Raw genomic sequence first — 23,738 nt, 5'->3', positions numbered from 1 at the left:
CATCCACAGGTGCAGGGATTTGACGTGGATATCTTTTAGGGGCAAATGGTTAAAACAAACTGCTGTACATTCATACCATGATATACTGCTCAACAGTAAAAATTAACAAACTATTGGTATGTGCGACAACTTGGATGAATCTCCAGGGACTTATGCTAGTTGGAAAAAGTCAATCCCAAAACCAAAAGCTTACACACTGTATGATTCTGTTTGTATAACATTTTTGAAATGATAAAATTTTAGAAATAGAGGACAGAATAGTAGTTGCCAGGATCAGGGATGGTGCAGGTGTCAGGGTGCTGGGTGTAGAAATAAAAGAGCGACGTGAGGGATCCTGTGGTGGTGGATACAAGAACCTTTGCAGGTGACACACACACACAAACAAATAGAAGTAAAACTGGGGAAATCTGAACAAGATTGGCAGATTGTATCAATGTCAATATCCTGATTGTGATATTATTCTGTGGCTTTACAAAATTTTATCATGAGTGGAAGCTGGGCAAGGTATTCAAGGGAATTCTCTGTATTATTTCTTACAACTGTGTGTGAATCTCCAACTATTTTAATAAAAACTTTGGTTAAAAAATCATGATACATGTTACCACTTAAAATCTCTGGTCTTCTAGTAATATTTTTGGGGATGATAGTAAACAAATATTTTAGGGTTTTGCTTTTTTATAAACATTGTTAAGTGCCACTTTATAGAAATTAATAAGAGAAGATAATTGTGAAAAAATATGTTTAAATAAATGAATGGCAATATGAAATACTAAGAACAATGATAGATCTACATATTAGCTCGATGTAGCACAGAGACAGAAATGACTAACTTTATGGAGATCAGGGAAGGCTTCCTAGAGAAGGGTAATACTCTACTCAAATAACTTGATGAGTTTCAAGTTATTCAAGGAAAAACGACATTTCATACAGAGGGAACAGCAATGCAAACACACGTAAGAATGAACTATAAATAGTTTATTATTGGAGTAAAGTATGATTTCGGGAAAAGGAAGAAGATTCTGCTGCAAAGGTAGAAAGGACTCAAAACAAGGAGAAGGGTCCTGTGGGAACAGAGGCATGGGAAAAACAAATCTGCCAAGACACAGACACATATATAAAAAAATTATGGTCAGCTGCTGGAATTCAGAGCTAAGTTGTCCTCAGTTCTCTTCCGATCCCACTCTGGTTTATGTTAACCAGGAGCCTCCCCGTCAAGTCCAGACATCCCAGCTCAGGTATTGTTTCCCCAGGATGCTACAGTTGCACAGAGATCATTTTCCATGACCCGTCTACAGCTTCCCAAGTTCATATAAAATCAACCATATTTGTTGCTATGTAGGGTAGCTAATGACCCTCATCCTGCCCTGTGCAGGCTGAGACCTATTCTTTATTCTGGGTACCCACTGCTATGATATTTCCCTGTCATTCCTAGCCCATTCACCATTCTCATTCTCTGAGGAGGATCTGAACTTAAGAAATTTAAAGTGATCGATGTGTGAAGGACTAATTGTCTAACCCAGTGGTTCTCCAAATTAAGTGCGCATCAATCACCTGGAGGGTTTGTGAAAATGCACATTTCTGGGTTCCACCGCCAGAGTTTCTGAGTCAGTAGATCTGGGGTAGAGTGTGAGAACTTGCATTTCTAACAAGTTCCAAGGTGATGCTGAGGCTGCTGGTCCAAGACTGCACTTTGAGAACACCAGCCTAACCTGTTGAGGAAGATTTGTATCCAGAAAAGGAGCTTCTCAACTTAAATAAATATGTAATTGGGAAGGTTAGGGAAAAGAAAGGAGGCCTTCTTGTACCCCTTGTGTCTCCTCTTGGAGCATCCACTGACCCAAGGAAACTGAGGATGATATCACGGAAATAGAGCGACATAGCCTCCCACCCCACCAACTAAGCCCGCCCCTAACTGGGAGCTTTGTATCAACTCTGCCCCTCTAGAGCGTCATAAAAACAGTGAAGGCAGATTGAAGGCTGCAGTCAGGGGATAAACGAGGCCTCAGCTTGTGCCGGGTGTTCTGCCAAGGAGGTTATCTCATGGAACCCTCACAACAGACTTTTAAGGAAGGTACTATTACTGTTACATATGTAGTGAATGAGGAAGAGGCAAGGCTGGGATTTGGAACAAGACAGACTGACTCTGCAGCTGATTCTTCACCATGGTGTTCTCGGCTTCCATCTATGGTCGTAAATTGGGTTGAGCAGAAATTGCCCGGTTTGTGCTTAAGGGTTACTGCTCAGACGTGGACCTCATGTGGAAGTTGATGAGAAAACAGAGACCTTAAGTTCTGGATGCAGCCCATTTATGCAGTGAGGTCGGCTTTTGCTGTTCAGAGGCTTCCCTACATATCAGTCCATGACACGTGTTACTCTCATACCTTGACACCCTCCACCTTTCAGTCAGAGGAGGTAGAGTAATAATTGTTAATTTTACATTTTATTCTGTCTGTGTCCTCAAGGAATATTTGCACCTGAGAATCAAGTTTCTCCAAGAATTATGGTGGGGAGGACTGCTTTTTATTTGGGGTAAGGTCACACAAAGATTGAAAGTCTAAGACCTGTCTGCACCCTATTTTACCTCTCATAACTTTTCACAAGAAATTTTTCACTAAGTAAAAATGAAAATAATTCAGGGAGATTTTCATGTTATCTAATGTTTGGTTTTTCCAGTTGCATACTAACTAAAACAACTATTTTCTCTCTCACCTGCAATTAATTCCAAAAGAAATTCTAATTCTCATTTTAGGTTGAGGTATTAAGACTAAAAAGAATAGTCATACAAAAAGAATGGAGAAAAGTGATTGAAAGGGAGTGCGCAAATCTCAAGTTGAGAAAATGCTTGACATGTCTAAAAAGCTGAAACATGTCTATGGCTGAAACTGAGAGAGAATTAGAAAGAAACACAAAGGAAGTTTGGAAAGGTAGACAGAAGCTTTTAGAAAATGTGTTCAAAGAGCATTGATTTTAATCATGATACTGTAGATCAGAAATTTGGGCTGGACTCAGCTGGGTGGTTCCTGTCCTGGATTCAGTGTGTGTCACTCGTGCAGCTGAGGCAGCCAGCAGATGAACTGGGTGCGGTGGTTTAAGATGGCCTCGCACACGTCTGGCAGTTGGTGTTGGCTGTAGTCTGGACTGTTATCACCAGTAGACTCTTCTCTTTGAGAAGGTGTTAAACCAGGCTTCATACAGAGCAGTCACAGGGCAGTGCTGCAACACAGCAGAAGAAGCTGCAACTACTGCATTCTTTGGGTCAGAGCCAGTCACAAGATGCTATGGTTTGAATGTATTTGTCCCTCCAAAGTGTATATGCTGGAACTTAAACCCCAAGTGATGGTATTAAGAGGTGAGGCCTTTGGGAGGCAATTAGGACATGAGGACTCCACCCTTAGGAATGGGATTAATGTCCTTAAAAAAGAGTCATCAGAACTGCCTGATCCTTCCACTCTTCCACCATGTGAGAACACGGTGTTCTCCCCTTGCAGGGGACAGAGCAATAAGGTGCCATCTTGGAAGCAGAGAGCAGCCCTCAAGTCGGCTGGCACCTTGATCCTGGGCTTTCTAGCCTATAGAACTATGAGCAATAAGTTTCTATTATAGATTACCCAGTCTGTGGTATTTTGTTATGGTAGCAGATATGGCCTGAGACACAAGGCCAGCTCAAATTCAAGAGGTGGAAAAATACTCTGCCTCTTTATTCAAGAAGTGGCATCTTTTATTTGGCCTTAGAAGTTTTAAATTGAACTTGAGTAGATTTTTAGTTGAGGACACTTGGGGTAAGGAAGATGATAAGGGTGATAAAAACCTAGGTATTTTTCAGCAAGGAGTAGAGGTGATGATTTGGAAGTAGGAATGGAGAGCAAATGGGAAATGGGTTGCCAGTTAGAGCATCATATATCATGTTATTTTCTGTTTCCATAGTCTGTGTTTCTCTTCGAGTCCCCCAGGATTCTCCCTTATTTTCTTCCCCTCCTAATGATCGCTTATGTTCATTGCTATTCTACATTCAAGAAACAGTTACTGATATTAAACAGCTTCTAGGGACGGGGCACTATGGTAGATATTATGACTCTTAGAATATGTTTGTGGGTTTTTAAATCCACAACTCATATTTCTCATGTTGCATCTCATATATATTTAAAATATTAAGTTTATCCTCAAATGTGTTTTCCCAGACATTTTTTAAAAAACTAGAGAAATTAAATTGAAAATGCAACACTATAGAATCACCACAAGGTGGTGCCACAAGTATATTGAAAGTACAGTTTCCTCATTCCCATGCCCACATCAGTGTTTTGGTGGAACTTATTAATGAGTATGGAAAGCAAAGAAATATCACACACGGGTGTGTGTGGCCATGCATGTGTGGGCGGGAGCATGCTTATTTGACAGACTTTTTTGAGCTTTTATGCATTAGGAAAAATCTATAGGTGTGTATGGAAGGGTAGGGGGAGTGGGAGAGATCTTTCCCCAGTTTTTAGGAATAAAAATTTACTATTTAAGTATCTTAATATTTCCCATGTCTGGAAAAAAATTGTAGCCTATTTGAAGAGATATTAGGTATGACCATAAATGTTAAATGATGCAAACTTAGGTTTGTGTGATAGATGAAGAAAAAGGCTAGAATTACTTTTGCAGTAAAAACACATACTTTTAAATTCTTGCTTTTTCTTCATTTTTGATGAATCAATTTGCCACTTAGCATTCGACCTAAAAGTCTGACTTTTGTAAAATATAAACACATGGTGAAAAGTATAGCAAATGATTGGTGAAGTACCAGTGAGTTTCTACCAGTGCGTGCATTAAGTAAACAAATCATTTTAATTTGAGGCAGGTGAGTTAAATTATTTACAATGTACTTATTTCCCTAGACCTCTTAATTATAAGTCTATAAAACTCCTTTCATGTAATAATTATTATGTAGTTCGTTTATTGGATAGAGCCCATATGACTTCCTATGGTTTTTCACGGAGGGACAGACTTAGAAGTAGAAAAAGGCCTCAGTCAAAATATGTCAAATTGATCCTTTGAGAATAGGGTATCTGCTTTTCTTAGTATAAATCCCAGATCCTCATGAGAAAGCGCAGAAATTGTCTCTTGCTTGGAATAATTGAGACCCAGGGATGATACACTAGAAGGAATATTGACATATTTTTCTGATACTTTGTCTTACCCAGAATTGGTCACTGTTTAGTTTTCAAGTATTTTATAAATTCTTGACTTTATTCTTCCAAGGAAGGACAGAGTTCATAACCCACCCCCCATGTCTGTTTTCCGCATATAAATTTAATTGAGATTTATATTGTAGGGCTTATTAAGATTGAGGTTCCTTATGAATTGAATGAGAGTAGAGCAGTTTGGAAATAGAACGAAGGATCAAGTTACAACTCTAACCCCCCAAAATGCTTTGACTTTAAGACAGAGCCCTAGCCATTTTGGATGGCTCCAAACTCTAGAAACTCTAGAAATCTAGAACTATACCTGAGGTAGACCTGAAAAAGTCATTCTAGAAAAACATCATATTCTGTACATGTGGTTAAAAACTGTTAAACAAGGATATCAATTATATACATACAGAACTCTGAGAAATCAGTATATAAAGGAATTTGAATGTAACTTTTAAAACAAAAGAGTTAAAAGGAGTGGTCGGCCCTTCTTTAGTGAAGGATGAATACTCCTTTGCTTTAAGAATGCTTTGGACTGTGAACTTTTACATACATCATATTTATTAACAGATAAGGTTGTTTAACATCAACTCTTGGTTTTTAGATTTTGAAAACCAAAGTGTGGAAACTGAGTCTTAGACAATTGCCAAGTGTTTGGGTCTCTGAATGATTTAAATCATCTAGGGCACACTTAAAATCTTGTCTCCTTGGAACAGGAGTGTTACCCATCTTAAACTAATCAAGGAAGAAAGGCTTTCAGTAGTCTGCTCAATGGCATTATAAATTAGTGAGTTCAGTCTCCACTGGGGTATGAATGTGTTGTCACTCTGAACAACTTTCTTCGCACAGATATTCTGCTTTTATATGTTGACAGCATCACAGCCAGGCTGTTGGAGATTGTTCCAAGTTAGGTAACTTGTGAAATGTTACAACTGACCGTGGGGTTGGTATCGATCCTAGGTAGTAATGGCTTTTCTTGAGCTGGTTCTTGGGCCAGCTGTGAAACATGTTTGCTCTTCTCCTGATTACATGAAGAGTTTGGAGGAGGTGGGAGAGCTGGATACTGTATTTTTAAAGGGCTAAGTGTGATGGCATTTGTATCACATTGATCCACTTCATTTCAAGAGTTTGTCCTCTGGTGAGCCTGCATTGCGACCGGAGACTCTTGTCCTGTAAATGGTGGATACTCACCTATTCTTTTATATGGACATGATGTAACAGGTATAAGTGGATCTTGATTTTGTTCCTGAATGTCTCTCCTATGGAATAGTCAGTTACTTTGAGAAGCTATAATAACTCCATCAAACCATCAGGGCATCATTTTGGCTGCTAAAGAAAGAATTCACCAAAGTATGTAGTACTGTCAAAAAAATAAACAAATGCAGTTTCCTCCTTCACATGGAAAATGACTTTGTCATCAGATTCTAGATACTAAGATTAGAGTCACACGTTCCACTCTACTTTGTATAGTGAATAGGACTACCACTGTTCACATAAATGCCTCCAGGACTCCTTCCCAGTGCAGGTCTGGGCTCCAAAAGGTTCTCAGGAAATGCTCTTAGAAGATGGTGAATGTTGGTCTTAAGCCTAGTGCCAATACTTTTCTGTGATAAAGTTCTTTCAGGTACTTACTTTAAAAAAGTATTTTGGAAATACATTCTTAGAAAGACTCCAAGTAAATGCAACATAATATTCATGTTTCTTGGGAATATTCTTTTTTAGAAATGAGTTTTAAAATTAAATAGTTTGAATATCAATAGCAAAAAAAAAATTGCTACTTTTTTCCACAAGTGATTTTGAAGAACCCATAAACCAAGTAGGATATCACAAATATGATTAAAATAGGGACATTTTACTTCATACAGTAAAGATTATTTTTTGTTTCTGACAGTGTCACATGATATTTAACATTATGGATATTTTGCTTTGGGGTATGAGAGGAGAGTGACACAACTCAGTGTTTTATGCCTCACTCTGAAAATACATTCTTCCTTTTAAAATGTCCTTTTGAAAATTAAGGTAGGTTGCTAAAAAAAAAAGTACATATGTAAAGTGCCTTTCACACTAGTGGGTATAAAGTAGACAATCAGTGCGTGGTTGATATTGTAATCGTTATGTTTTGTTTATTTTTTTGATTCACTAATTCTGAATGGCTTCTTCTTGCCTTCCGTTCCCATGCCCTAGTTTTGTCATCTTGCATTATTGCCACATTTCTGCTCTGCTTTGTGTCTCAGTCTTAACAGCATCTTCCCTCATATTTTTTGCCCATTCTGTTAAAACAATGCTACTCTCTAAACACTCTTGCCCAAGCAAGAGAACCTGCTTAGGTACCAGGTTTCCCAATCTATAACATTATAACAGTATAGGTATACATTTCTCCAGGTCCATAATCTCCCACCTGAAATCCCTGAAATCCAAGAAGCTCTGAAAATAGGAAGGTTTTGTAACTGATATTGATGGAAAAACCTGACCTGAACTGATGTGAGAGTAATTATAGTCTTTATTTATCCCATCTAGTACGAATATGCACATGTTTTGCTATAGAAATGTTAATGTGTCTGATTACAGAGTTTTTGCCTCAGACCCCACTGGATACATTATATAATTCATACTACATGTAGAGTGTTACCCTTCTAAAATCTGAAGTTATTTGAATTCTGAAATGCATCAGGAACTAAGGATTTTAGATAAGGGATTGACACCTGTAATCAAATATCATGGTTTCATTGAAAACTTTTATATTATTACTAGGGAGTTTCATGTGTGGTAATAATAAAAAGATTTCTAGGCACACGATCTCTCATGAACTGTTTTTTTAATATAAGAAAAGTTGTGAGAGAGAGACAGGCCATATTCAAATGTGGCCCTCGGGGTTCCACAAGGCACAAAATAAATGGAATTCAGGTGGCAAAAGTGACTGCAAAGGGTGATGTGGGTATATGTACACACACACACACATACACAAATGTATGAGAGGTCTTCAAAAAGTTTATGGAAAGATTCGTATTCTTTTTTTTCTCCATGTGACAACTCTAGATTTTTTTTGATTTGTATTATTTGATAATTCCATTTTTCCACAAACTTTCAAGATACCCTCATATGTCTGTGTCTGCAAGAGAGGGCGTCTAAACAGCAGCCAGTAAGGAGTCAGCTCTGCATATAGGGACATAGTGAGGACACCCATGGGAGTGCCATGTTTAACATTGCTCCAAAATGTGTTGTTATGTCCATGTACATTGTGGCATCTTGCTTATTTTTACAGATGTTTTAGATTGCAGACACTACAAAGGTGTCACCTAAGAGCTAGTAGTATTATTAGAAGTGAACCCAGTCATTTACAGAAGATCCTCAAGTCAGGAATTGCCTTTATTGGATCCTGATTCGCTCTACCTTTAGAGTCTCAGCGAGAACCTTAAACTGGTTTTTAAAAATCTGAATAGAACCTTAAATGTGTTCTTTGTCATTGCTGTCTACTAGGAATTCCTTGCACTTATCTCTGTGATTTTTGATAAATATTTTATGTCCTTTTTGCTTTGCACTTCGCAGGCACACGTCAAAGCTGTATAATTTGTGATCTCAAGTCATTGCTGCTATTTTCCGGAATATAGCTACCTTGTGCCTTTTTAAGACTTTGTCAACTGGCTCTTGCATCTTATATTTTAGTAACAAAAGAGGAAGGATGATAAAAGGTAAAGGTTTAAATTTGGGGGTAGCTGGGATAGGAATATATGGGTTTAACGAGCTATGAATTTTTTAAAAATAATGAGCAAAGATTATGGTGTTAAAAATATTCTCTATCTGGCATATTTATCTTTTTGTTACACAGAATACATTAAAATCTTCATTGTCTAAGAACTTGTCTTAAAATAAAATTCATAGTGTTTTGTTCTGTTACTAACATAGCCCTACACATTTTTACTATCATCATTATTTTAATCTAGAGACAGGCACTTAGGAATTAAAAGACATTTAACTTGCTCTTTAATGTCTTTTATTTGACATCTGTGTCAAATATATAGGATTTTTAATTTGTTATAATTATAATAGCCTCTAGTGACTTGTCAATAGATAAGTCCTAAGAACCTATAGCTATTTTGGTTTTTGCAGCCTTTAAGATAAGTCCTTATAATGTAGACTACTGATTTCTTCTCTGTATCCTGCTCATTGTTGAAAAGCCAGAGCTATTTTTAACATTTACACAATTTCGATAGATGATTTTTCATTCCACAAGGTTTGGTGCTAAATCTGTGGAGTCTTTCATAATCATATCCTTTTTGTGGTTTGCTTGAATTTGATCACAGTGGCTGATTTCATGCATTGATAATGAAGGCTTAGGTTGCCTGTTTCTCGGCATAAATCCACCTCAGACTTGTACATTGACAGTGTTCCTGGTTTCAGCACGCATGGAGATATAGAATTGAAATTGCTCTGCTTTCTTTACAAATGACTCAGAGTGTGCTTGTCCTTCCCTAAAATGTTGCCAGCGTGTAAAGGATTTTCAATGAGCAGTGCAATAAGCCAGCAACTGGGAAGGTTTGGAGCGGCACTGATGTAACGTGGTGCTGTCACACAGATAACTCAGCCTGGAGCCAAGTCTCGGTAGCACTGTGCATTACCCTGGTCACATACTGGAAGTTTTGTTTACCCAAGTTGGTTGCTCTTGAAGCTGGTGAAAGCCCTGCCAGGATGTGGAGTGGACTTCCTAGCAGAGGTGAGCATTTTTATTCTAAAACTTGGACGCTGGGGTCTGGGATGTCAATAACAGATTCTTTCATACGTTGTGCTGAATCTTGTGGAGTCGTCAGTTGTATTTATCACAGCACACTGACACATCTGAAGGGACAAAACTAAAGAGCAAAATATATGATTCTGTAATTTCATCGGTAAGTAACTCCTTAAATGGGTGTGATAAGCATCTTTTTCTTTCTGTGCTAGCTGTTTGCTGAGGACATCTTACAGTAGGTGACTTCCTTTGCATTTTAAACATTCAGAACAAGTCAGTGATATTAGCAATTTACTGTCATTACTGAATATAGGTAATTAACAGTGTTATTATATGCTTCAGGTATATAAAAAAGACTATAAACTAAATGTACTCTGTAGAATCATTGACATGAAAAATATATAGGAAGAAACAAGTCATGTTTATGAGACAACTAAGAAAGTCAGTGAAATAGATTACATACTAGAGTTGACATTTTGTTAAGCCTGACATAATTAATAATTAAAAGTCATGACCTGTCGTGCACTGGACAACCTATGGTAATGGATTTCTAGTGATGGTGTGCTGAATAAGAGGAAATTTGCAGCATTTCTTCATAAAGCCTGTTTTAATTAGACGTGATGTTTTAAATGTAGCAGAGTTGATTATTGAAATGTAAACAAAGTACTGGTGTTTACCTGAGGAAGTTGAATGACTATATCATCATGCTCAGAAATTTCTTATGTGGCATTATAAGTATAGGGCATTTGAAAGCCAACTAGATAAGGGCAAACTCAAAGTTAGCCTCCAAGTAGATGGAGTCCTTTTGCCTAAGGTCTGCTAACCTCTAATTCATATGTGATAAGAAGCTGTTTCTAAACAAGAAAGGAGTGTTACGTGATTATGAGGATTATGATGTATCTAAACAACATTATGCTTATTAAGTGTCTGTTTGGTATGTGAGGTCTGCAGAGAAATCCATTTTCATTTGATTGGAGGCTAACATGGCTCATGGGGTATATGTATATACGTATATATGTTTTTCCTGCCAAATTTATTTGAGATAGCTGTTCTATAGCTTTCAGCATTAGTGTTATAGATAAGTGTGTGTTTGTTTGACAGAAGACTTGAGAACCCTTTTTACTGCCAGTACACATAAAGCTTGGCTAGGCAGATGCATCAGGAGCAAATCATTTGTGTTTGCCAATCTGTCTCAGCAAGTCCCAGGGCCACTATCTTGCTAGAAGCCACTGTGTGCTTTTGAAAGCATGAAATTAGTTTTATACTGAGCACATGGTTTCTCATTTAGCAGCTCTTTTTATGGTAATGGTCAATTTATGGTTCATTGCCAGGATTTCGGTGTTCTGTCAAAGCTAACAGCTTCTGCTAAGGTGTCTCTATGAAATTTTTAAAAAGTGGGGAGGTAGGGGGTACCTAATCAGACCCCCAAAAGAAACTTACCTTGAACCTAATCTACTCTCTGGATGCACTGTCATTTCTCCAAGGTTCCTTTATGTTGTTTATTCCACTCCTATAGATTTCAAGTTGCTAGTTGCTACTTTGGACCTTTCTTGACTTCTAACATCAAATTAGCTATGTTCTGAAATGTAAAATATTTGTTCATCTTTTTACACTGCACTTGTAGAAAACGACTCTATTAGTTCTGACCATATAGTGCAACTCATCATTACGTTTATCTGTTTGTCTGGTAATGCATCCTAGAGCACTGTTGGAGAGAGTAAAAGGCTTTTATACATTTTATATTTGTATAAACTGCCCATACTTCGTTGTACATCTATGTGCTATGAGTAGGGTGAGTTAGGGAATAAAATTAAAACAGTCTGAAGATACATTTAAAATTTGAAAAATGTCTTCTTTCATGCAATGACCTCATCTTGAAAAGCAAAAGCTCTCAAATTCCTAAAATTATAGAAATATTAAATACAATTTTTGTTTGTTTCACGGAATTATGATAGATGAAATGCACTTATAAATGTGGTGAGAATGCTTTCCTTAGACTTTTCTTTCCATCAGAAAATAACCCTGTTGAAAGTTGTGCCAGTCATAATGCATTTTGAAATAAAGGTAATCAAAATTACCAGAACATTTAGTGATGTATTTATCCGTGTGCTTATTCTTTGCATGGTGGTAATGGATATGCAGGTGGATTAGGGTGCACATTGGAATGGAGTAATATACCTTTTCTCTCTTGTAGTCTTGACAATGGAACTGAAAACACCTCTGAAATCTTGAATTTCATGATTTTTTTGTTTTCTTTTTGGCAACCTTTGGATCTTTTCCTAGGTTAAGTAATTACACATGATTAAGGATTCAAAATAAAATGTTATTATTGAAATACAGGGTATCATATGAGCTGTTATAAACAGAAAAAGGTTTTCAGTTTTGAGATAAAGCTCAGTTTTAACCAATTAATTTTTCTTCTGTTCTTTGGGGTATACCATCACAAGTCATCATCAGATTGTCAGGGGGACTTTGTTTTAGATTTTGACTTACAAGTAAATATCTCATATTTCTCACTTCCCCAAAGCCCATGAAACAAATTGGGTTTGTAGGTTGAGAATTAGAAGGTTAGAGGGCATTGAAATTTTCTTTTTGAAATTTCTGATGATGTAACATGTTTAGTAAATGAAAACCTTTAAGGAAGTTTTAGAATGTCAGAATTCTCTTAGAATAGTGAAACTTACATTACATAGAGCATAGAAAATTCACTTAAAGGAAGCAGGGATAATTTGGCATATCTGCCTGAAGTCTTAGTAGCAAATTCTCTTTCCCAAGAACTAGGATTAAGATAGTCATCATGAGAATGTGAATGTCATGAATCTCAGTGATTTACCTGCATCTTTTTACTTTTATAGCAAGGGATAGCAATCTTGAGTTGTTCTTCAACAGATTTTTTAAACAATTAATTATAAAATAAGCAGATGTAGTACACCTGTTTCAGTTGAGAAACATGATTGCAAAATCAAAGTAGTCTCCAAGTTCACTGGGCTTTCCCAATTGTGTACATTGTACATATATTGTTTGGATGATTTATAGAGTTTGTAGTTTGTTTTGAGGTATGTTGCTGAGGTGATTATACTTTAATGAGAAAGTGCGTTATTGCCTCAAAGCTTTATTTTCTGTCTTTTAGTCTTTTCACTGACTTCCTTTTCCCACATCCCATTAACAAACTAGGAATACCTAGTTTCAGGGTTGCTAAATTTAGTGAATAAAAATATAGGACTCCTAGTTAACTTTGAATTTTACCAAAAACGATGAGTTGTTTTTGGTATAAGTATGTCCCATGCAATATTTGGGACATACTTATACTCAAATTATTCATTGTTTAGATGAAATTCAAATTTGACTGGGTGTCCTGTATTTAATCTGGAAGTCTTCCTACTTTATAAATGACATGGTAAGTCTCCAATAATGTCATAGAAGATTGGTTTTATCAAAGCCAAAATGGAAGCTTCACATTCCTGTAAAATCACTCAGTTTCTACTGTTAGGGTCTATGACTGAAAACTCCTATGGTGAGATAGTTACCATCTGAGAAACTTAAAATGGTATAAAAAATAGGATTAGTAGAGTGGACATCATAAGTAAGTGTATGAAAGCCTCCTGTAATTACTAAGATAAAACAATAAAGGAAGCACATTAAATAATAGTTGTCACTAACATTTTAAATAAATAACAATGAGTATTGTACAAGTAATTTCCAATTGTTATCCCTTGCCAACTGGAACATTTTCAGGATTTTCCTCCTTTAGCAGATTTGAGATAATTATAAATTAATTTTGTTTTGTTGTAGTTAAGATGCGTAACGAGAGGCCCCCCCCCCAATTCCCTCTCCCCCACTCCTCCATCTGGCCTTTATTCAAATGTTCTTTGAAAGTTATGGCCTTTTTGATTTTAGAACTAAATTTTTGTCTGCCACCCCCTAGGGTTTCTCAAAGAAGCAGAGTAACTTGCAAACTTGACTTGCAAGAAAATCTGTAGGATCCTTTAATTATTCAACTCACCTTAGCTGAGTAAAATAGAATACAGATTTTATCTATTGTGTGCCTACTGTGTACCTCATACAATGTCACAATATCTTTAGGCAGATTTTTACTGAATTCTTATAACAATTTTATAACATATTAATGTAACACCTACTGTACACATGCTAAGTTATTTACAAAAACCCTGTTCCCAGCCCCAAGCTACCCCAATTTTAACCACACCATAACAGAACAGAGATTTTATTCTGGAAGTGAATGTGACTCTTGCGCATTAGGCAACATCCCCATAGAAGAATAAAGAGGTCATGTTCTGAGATTCACCTAAGCTATGTTGCAACATCTTCTTTGCTCTCTCAGCCTTCTGCATTACCTTTCTTCTCTCTTCTTAATTCCTACTATCCCCTCCCCCACTTCTTTGTTAATATTCCTAACAGGAGTGACTAGACATCAGTGTATAATTTGAATCTCAAAATGAGAGAAAACAAATGAGAGTGAACCACATATGTTAGGAAACCTTGCAGTTGATCAGTGAATAATATGGAAGAGATGTTTGGAGTAATTTCTTTAACATTTTGTTCCTGGTCTGAAATACCACTGCATTTCTCTCTGCCAGTCATATAACATGTCAGGCCAGGAACCTATTTTGAGCCTGAATTGATCAGTTGTATTTGAGTCCAATTAACCCAAGTTTTGGAAATTAATGAACTCTACCATCCCAATAAAGTACTGTTCAGTAAATCATATCTTCTTTGAATTAAGTGTTACTATCACCCCTGCCCCCTAATGACCTAGCTCATTTCTCGATGTCTGTTGCCCTAGAGGACAAATTCTTACTTATTCCAACTTTTTTCATGTCTGTTAACAGTATACCCCTATTTTTATTGGTTTATTTTTTAATTGAAATGTATTGATCATACAAATTTATGGAGTACAGAGTTATATTTCAAAACATATATATAATGTGTAGTGATCAAATCAGGGTAGTTAGCAAATTCATCATCACAAAAATGTATTGTTTCTTTGTGATGAGACATTTAAACATCTCTCTTCTAGCCATTTGAGAACATACAATAAATTATTGTTAATTATAGATGCCTAGCACTACTATGTAGCACTTATTTTTCCTATCTGGCTTTTGATTTTGTGTCCATTATTCAATCTCTCACTACCTCCCCTCCCACTTCCCTTTCCCAGCCTTTAGTAACCACAGTTCTACTCTCTACTTCCATAAGTTCAACTTATTTATTTATTTATTTTAGTACCCACATATGAGTGAAAACATGTGGTATTTATCTTTCTGTGCCTGACCTAGGCTCATCCATGTTGCTGCAAATGACAAGATTTTATTCTTTTTCGTGGCTGAGTAGTATTTGACTGTGTATATAAACCACATTTTCTTTATCCATTCATCTGTCAATAGACACCTAGGTTGATTCTATATCTTGGCTATTGTGAATAGTCCTGCAATAAATGTGGAACATACCCCTATTTCTATCTGATTATTTTGGATATCCAAAAGTATTTTTGCCTCCCCTCATCAATCTGTTTTCCACTTTTGCCTAGCCATGAGTGTTACTGTGTTGTGCATTAGATTTCTTCTAATTGTTTATTTTTGGTTTTTTTTTAATTTTTAAAATTATATTGGAGGCCTTTTCTGGTATCTACAGTATGCTCTTTGAGAAAAGATTCTGACTTCTCTTTACCTTAAATATTCCTCTACTCCAGGCCCCATGTCAATTCCACTGTCCTCCTACTTACTTCAGTTCTATTTGGCTGAGCAGTGCATTTGTTATGGCAAGATACCAATGTGAATCCATAATCCACAATTCAATCACTAAATATCTTCCAACAGCATTTTTTTTTCCTTTGAAATTATCCCCAAATTTTTGGAAAAGGCACTGGTGGATAAATGGAAGTTGCTATTTTGAAGGACTCTATTTCTTTAATTTTCTAAAAGGTAAGATTGCTCGACAGGTATATTTTCTTGGCAAATAGCAATTGAATAATAGACACCTGGCTGAGGGAACACCTGTACTGCAGAGGTGAGGAGCCATCTGTCTTCTGATTTCCTTTTCTAAAAAGGTACTGCATGTTGACCATTTGTTCATTACATTAGTTCTGCCTCTAGGAGAAGCAGAGATGCTAAGTGGTTATGGGAGCAGTTGCTGAGGCAGTCAAAGCCCGGCTCTATTATGACTTAGTAGCACGATCATGGGCAAATCACTTTTCTTTCCAAGTCTCAGTTTCTTCATCTGCAAAACAAGAATAATAATAGACTCTACTGCATGGATTTGTTGTAAAGATTAATTGAGAATAATGTATACAAAGGTGTTTGCATGGCAAGTTAAGGGAAAATGGAGAAATATGATATAATCAGAAGTTATCATAGAGAAAGCTATAGGGTTGCCAAATGATGACTTGATGGCTTGACATGTGGTAAGTACTCGATAAATGCAGCCCATCATTCTTTTCAAATTATTCTTTCTTCTATTGTAGCAGTCTTCTAGTAAAAATTAAGTTATGAAAGATAAAACCCCAAATAGGTAAATATTGATGGGAGATATGGGGCTGGAGCATAGGAGATCCAAGTTGGATGGCACCTCATGTGAGATTTGGGGTAGGTAGAAAACACATAAGGAATGGGCCTAGGTGGGAAAGGAAGGGACTTTCTGAAAGGGAATTGGGGAACCTTATTGCTTTTGTCTCCATCCATTTCCGACTACTATATAATTTGATCCTTACCATAACGCTGAGAAGTAAAGAAAGTTGTATTTGCTCATTGTACTGATAGTAAATCAGTGTCACCAAAAAGGTAAGTGACTTGCCCAAGAGAGTAGAACTGGAAGTTCAGCCTAGACCTCCAGAAACCCCCAGTCACCAGCTTCCATACATTGCTCCAACTTCTGCTGAGTTCTGTGTGCAGCCCAGCTTGAATGTTCACATTCGAATGAGGAAATAAAGGCAAGATGGGAAAAGGGAATGGAGTTAATGAGGTGCATTTATTCCAGGGATAAAGTTTTAAAGCTTTTTGTTGATTGGAATATAGCATTTAAAGAAGGTTGGAATGATGATTAGAAGCTCAAGAAGTAGCCTTATTAGTCAATGATGTTAACATTACCATCACATTTTATTGTGTCTGACTACTGAAAGGGCTTTCTGTGTAATCTAATTAACTATCCTTGACACACCTCCTGCTAAAGGGTAAGCTTCTTTAGCATGGCATAACAAATCCAATAATTAATAAGAATCATCATATATTAAAAGCTTAATAGTCCAATAAGTTGGGAGAGTAGGAAGGGCAGGAGACTAAAGTTTGTGCTTTGATTTGTTAATCAAAAGAAGAGCTAAAAAATACCTGCAAAATGGATGGAAAAAAGATATGCTCTTATTTATTTTTTAAACCAAGTTGTATGCCCTCAAAACAAATATCAAACAAGATGGAGAATTTTAAAAATTATTCTGCATACTCTTATTTCAATAAATATAGGTTATAAATATGGATAAGGCAATAAGAATAATTCTTCACCTAATCAGAACCTATAATTATTAGCTGTCACAATCATGATGATTCTTGCTGACCCATGTATTATATTTATTTATTTTCCTTTTTCACATTTAATATGTTTATAAAATGTAAAAAAAAATAAGATAACTAAGATATGTTTAGGAAACAAGCTCTTTACCCATAATTAATGACTTCTACAATCAGACAGTATACTTATTCTATTGTTGTACTTATCACACTGCATATTATTTATTTTAAAAATATCTTTCTTGCCTATGAGATTGTGAATGCTTTGAGAATAGGGTCTGTATCCTGATTTTTTAAAAACATGTGACTCTCAATACAATACCTGGCACATAGTAAATGATGCATTCAAAACATTGGCTAAAGGATAGGACACTTAGATATGGATATAGGATCTGTGAATACCTGTGCAGAACTCAATAAATTATTTGATATTGCTGTTCATAAAAAGATTAATTTTTTAATTAAAGCTACAGTCGAGACACTATTTCTCTTACCTATCAGATGAGTAAGATCAAAATGTATGATAATACAATGATTTACCTCCTGTGTGGGCATAGGAGCACTCTCATACATTGTTGCATGGAGTGTAAATTGATTCATGTATTTTCAGGGCAATGTGGGAATAACTGTCAAAAGTTAAAATGTTCATATATTTTTTATCCAGCAATTTCACTACCAGCTTTAGTCAACATATATGCTTGCATATGTATACAACGATACATGGAGCAATAAATTTCCTTGCATGTGTGTATTATACATACGTATAGGATCACATTGTAACAGTATTTGTAGTAGGAAAGTACAGAAAAAAATACTCAGCTATAGATGATGGTGGTAATTATTGTTCATCTATGCAGTGTGATATTATGCAGTAATTTAAAATAATAAGATACATCTGTGAGCACTGGTATGGAATAATGTATAAGATTTAAGCAAAATAAGCACTATGCAGAACAAAGTATATATTGTTTGTTTAAAAGATATGTGTGTGTTTGTGTGTGTGTGTGTGTACATATATACATAGAGAGAAGGAGAAGAGAGAGGGGAATAGGAAAAAGAGAGAAACAGAATGAATACATTTATTTCATAGAGGGGCTAGGGACCGAAGTCAAAGCAGAATTACTTTAACCCTTTGTACTGTTTGAAGTGAACTTATATTCAATTATTATACCCTTTTGTAATTTTGAATTTTGTAACATATACATGGTTTACTTTGAGAATAACAAATATATTCACATAAAAAATGAAAATGAAAGTTGAAAGACATGGAGGGAAAATGGAATGAATGTCATGTGATCAAAAGTTGTCATAGCAAAAGTTTGTGGGGTTGTCGGATGATGACTTTATAGTTTCTAAACACAATTAATGGATGCAAAAAGACATGGAGCAGAAGCCATCCCACCAGGTAATCAGATGATGATCCAGCCTGTTGTCCTTTGTCCTCCCAAGTGTCTGCTCTCTAAAAGTTCAAGGTGAAAACCTGGTGTTTGGTCAAGTTCTGAGCAGGTGTTCAGGTGTTTCTTTGACCCTCTATGACCATTCCTGCTGTCCAGCCTTAGCCTGCCTGATGGTGCATGTTTGCCTTCCAGTACTTGCTGGAAATATACTCCTTGAGTTTTCATGATTGTATGTAGTCACCTGAGTGTCCCTCCCACAAAAACTTCCACTTGTCTTATTCTTGAATGTCCATGTAAAACACCAGGGCCTTAGGGAACTTTCAGCTTTGTGACAGTAATGAAAATTTCCAAAGCATTTTATGCAAGTCACACCACCATATAAAAAATGAAGAAAGACCAAAACTGCATTAACATTATAGTGAGGCATGCCTTAAATCTGTAAATGTGACAGCATTCATTGCTGCTCTGTTGTGCAGTGAGTTTGTTTTTTTAATCTCATACATTTAGTTCTGTGTTTGAGAACCTCGTAACACTGGGATCTTTACCTTTGGGGTTGTAATACAAAGTCATGATTAGGTGATGGACATTTTACCCTTGCTTCTAGGGGTTTAATGCTGAGTTTGAATGTTAATTTAAGGCATTCTTTTTGTGTAATAAGCTCAAAATACCAGCTGAGCCAAAATGGGAATGATTTATCTTACAGTCAATGTCAGCTTGCAGAACTGTAGCATGATTTTGATTGGATTTGATTAATATTATGATCAGCTGACTATTGGTTAACTAGACATTTTCCTTTTAACTGTCTTCTAATTGATCTAAATTGGCTGGACTACTGCTCTTCAAAATATGTTCTTTGCATTTGAAGACAATGCTACTAGATTTTTACCAAGTTGTATATCTTTTTGCTATTATCAGCTGCATTATTACTGGCACTAATATATTACCTACCCACCCAAGTTTAAGGGTAAAGTTTGTATTTGTGAATCCATATAGAACCAATTGGACCACAGGAACACTATGATATTAGTCTTAGAAGCATCATGCTCTAACTGGCTGAGCAAACTGGACACAATAAGTTGACCTTATGCTAATATTCTATGAATTTCCATCTTTCATTGCCTCATAAAAAATGGCAGCAAAAACAGAGCAGGGAAAGATGCCTCGCCTAACTCTTCCTGTCAGATAGTTTTAAATAGGTTTAAAGAGCTGTCCAAGGATCAGTGCAGGGAGTATAATACCCAAACTACAAAGGCTGAACATTTGTGCAAGAGAGATTCTAATCCAAATAAGCATGTTTCTTTCCTTTGCCAGGCATTTTTTCTTTGTGTAAAGATTAGTATCAAATGTTGGTCTGTTTGTAGCATGTCTGGAGGGTAGGGTGGCAGTGCGGAATTGTCAGGAAACAACACGGACAAAACAGGCAGGCAAGTCCCAGAGAGCCTGGTATGCAAATCTCCAGTAGCCTTCTTAGCCATGGCCATACTTGAATTAGTTGAGAAACTTTTAAATAATACCGATACCCAGTCTCTACGCTCATCAATTAAATCAGAATTGCTGGCATGGGTGTATTTTAGAGCTCATTAGTTTGTTCTAAAGCCACCTTTGAGAATCACTGGTTAAAGGGGTTTGTGCTCTACAGTGCAGGTAATGGAGAATGTTTGAAAGAAACACCACAAATGAACTGATTGTGAAGAAATTAAGAGTGAGACAAGAGAGCACAGTGGCAGAGTTTGTGATTTGGCATCAGGTAGACACAGGTTCAAATTCTGACCCTGAATTTTATTAGCTGTGTGTGAAAAAGTTCTCTAACCTCTCTAAACTCAGTTTTCTCATCTGTAAAATGTACCTCATCAGGTAAATGTGATGATCAAAGGAAGTCACACATACCAGTAGTCTGGCACAATGCTTAAAAACATGGTAACTGTGGGAAAAAATAAAAGCAGGGTATACCTTTCTAAGTTTGCAGTTTTCTTGACTACCTCTTTTGAACAAAATGGGAACAATACTAGCCAAACTTGAACATACAGACTGAAAGCAAATGTTGCTTGAAAAGATAGATGCATTTCAGTTGGGAAAATGCATATTTCTAAAACCTTAATCCATTTCAATTAGTAATATACATAATAAAGTCTGAATTACATTTTTACAGTAAGAAGAAAAAAAAATGTCCCAGTAGACTGAGTTTATAGCTTTTGTTTCCTTAGGACCTGCTGGTCATTACAGAAAACGAGTGATTCTTTCAAACTTAATTACACTTTCAATTTTAGGTTGCTTTGCTATCTTTTTGCCATCCTCTTTCTCTTTATCATAATAATTTTTCTGCTACTTCACACTAAACCTCCTGTCTCTAAATTTCTTTCCTAATCGTTCATTCATTCATTCATTTATGTGATTATAGTATTTATCAAGCACAAATCTGTTCCCAAATTTGTCTTTTATCAGTATAGAAGCAGTGCCCAGCTCACAAATGAACTCTGTTGTAATAACTGATTTGTAGGTTAATTAGTGGTTTTGAAGCATTTTCTTGTAGTTTTAGTATTTTAAATTAGGCCTATGCTTCCAAGCCAGATAAGCATTGTGGGGAATATTTCAGAGAATAATGAACAATTTCCATAGGAAGAACCAAAATTTATACTAGTAACAGAAACTAGGAGAGAAAAGAGGACAGGAGGTAAGAAGTCAAGTTATGTATTGAAATGTTCCCATCATGGCGAGGTCAACATTTAACTTCTTTTCTTGAATCACATTACATGGAAGAAAGTCTTCTTGAGGACTGGGAAAATGTGAGGATCTTAAAGTTCCTTAGGTGGTGGTCATATGATTTATCTTTGAAATGGGACACTTTCAAGAGTTATTAATGATTAAGCCAGGAGCCAGGTATAAACTGAAGATTGTCTAATAGTGGAATGTGTGGTCACTCTAATTAGGGGTGTGGTCAATCTTCGAATTTTCCCAGTGTAAGTATTAAATGGATTGAACAAGAATCCAGATATACTGAGACTTAACAATTTAGAATTAACAACTAAAATAATCCTAGCCTTGGGACACTGTGGTATTCAATAGCCTCCCTTCCTGAGAACTAATAGCTGTGTGATCCTTGGAATATTTAGGAAATTGGAGAAGATGAGCAGTTCACATAAGCATTGTTCAACCTGAAAAATAAGAACAAGATCAAGTAAGAAGCTGTACTAGTTAATCATATACCTCAAAACTTGAAAATTCAAGATTTATCCTGTTGATCTTTACTCTGATTTTGTCCCTGTAGTCTTGAAATGCTGAGAGGTTTTCATCTGTTTACAAATTCCATTTTCTGAGTCCATTTTGCAGTCATAAGATTCCGTTCCCTTGAAATCTCCAAGTAGATTGGGTCCACCTCCAGCTGTCTCGAATTGTGTTTAATCACCAGGAAAGTTCTGTTGATTGTCAATGATGTTTGCTGATTAATTCAGCTCTAACTGTGTTGCATTTTTACCTGTGTCTTTCAGCATGTCCTAGAAAATTAAATGTTTCCTTTTGGGATTTTCAGAAAACTTGAACTAAAAAGAAAGTTAATTTCTCTCTCTTTTTTTTTTTTCTTTTTTAGTATAAAGGAATTTTTCTATTAGTTTTCTTTAATCCAGTTTTGACTCTAGTGTAAATATTTTATGTGAACTAAATTTTCTTTAAAATCATGTTTTTACTCCACTATGTTGTTATAATTTAACCTATTCTTTGTCTGATATTCTAAAGCATAAACTACTTGATATTTTGTAAAAGACCTTACTTTGGGGTTGGATTTAAGAAAAATTTAAGTATTTGTGCTGACCTAGTTTTTAACAGTTTTCAGTGGTTTCCTGACTTGATCTTTAATCAAGAATTCATAACTGGGCTTTAAAATTATAAATATATAAAATGACACGGCTGCTTTTGAAGAGTATTTTCATATTGATTGCTATCATTCATGCTTTGGTGTTATTTTTTCTGTCCCAAAGTCTTCCCTACTGAGAGTTTAGAGATGTCATCTTTAGCAATTAAAGACTATAGTTTGCTAGCCAATATTAAGGATTTTTGATGACATCAATTCTTTGAGAAGAAAGTGCAATATATTGACACCAGATAATAGCAGATCTAAAAACAAAAGTTTTTTTTAAAAAAATATACACATAATAATGCTGTTGTATTTTGGGACCCCCAAAATGATTAACTATGAGGAAGATAAATTTTCATGATCCCATATACACGAATGTGTGTCTTTCACATTCACGGCTCTCTTCAATATAAAAGAAGTCATAGTGGTGAAGAGAGCACAAAATGAGAGTTGGGTTTTCTGGATTCTCATCTTAAGGCTGCCGCAATTGACTTTAAACCTTGAGCATGTCACGTAACTCTCTGGGATTGAAAGTCCAAAATAAGGGATTTAGACTAGTTATCTCCAAAATAAGGGATTTAGACTACTTTTTTTTTTTTTTGAGTACTCATTAAGAATTATTTATGCTAGAAAATTCTAGGAAAATCCTAGGAATAATTTTCATGTAACTTCATTTTATAGGTACTTTTTTACTCTTCTCATAGATTCCTGAAAATCAACTTCATTCGTCGTTTTAAAAAAGGAGAGAAAATTTATAATGTTTTGATTTTCTCCAGAATTATTTGCTCTAAGAACATTAAGGATTAAATGAGAGATTATTATTGAGATAACTACATTCAATGAGTTTAATCATGTGCATTTTATTCAGGCAACTTTCTCATTGATTTTTGTTCAAAAGAGTCAAATCCGACAAAAGGGCAGTTGCTCTTTGAGGATGGAGATGAGCTATATTTGTTTTAAAATTCAGGACATTTATTGTGATCGTAAGGCTCTTCGGAAATATCTTGAAGTGCCCATATTGTTTGTTATCATCAATATTCATGCATTTACTACTAAATATCCTTTTTATAGACTTCACAAAAATGC

The 23,738-nt window shown here is 35.8% G+C and overlaps 1 protein-coding gene across 2 annotated transcripts in view; it reads left to right on the top strand.

Annotated features, from left to right (window-relative positions):
* ZNF385B (zinc finger protein 385B) overlaps positions 1 to 23,738 on the top strand; it is a 295,165-nt gene that overhangs the window by 5,837 nt on the left and 265,590 nt on the right. For both annotated transcript variants that reach the window (XM_063097001.1, XM_063096993.1), the window contains exon 2: positions 9,742 to 9,879. In XM_063097001.1, the coding sequence (XP_062953071.1) occupies positions 9,742 to 9,879 (138 nt within the window). The remainder of the gene's footprint in view (positions 1 to 9,741; positions 9,880 to 23,738) is intronic.

Source organism: Cynocephalus volans, chromosome 1 (genome assembly GCF_027409185.1).
Source record: "Cynocephalus volans isolate mCynVol1 chromosome 1, mCynVol1.pri, whole genome shotgun sequence".
Classification (NCBI taxonomy): Eukaryota; Metazoa; Chordata; class Mammalia; order Dermoptera; family Cynocephalidae; genus Cynocephalus; species Cynocephalus volans.
Note: the sequence above shows the minus strand (reverse complement) of the source record. Positions and strands in the feature narration are given on the sequence as shown.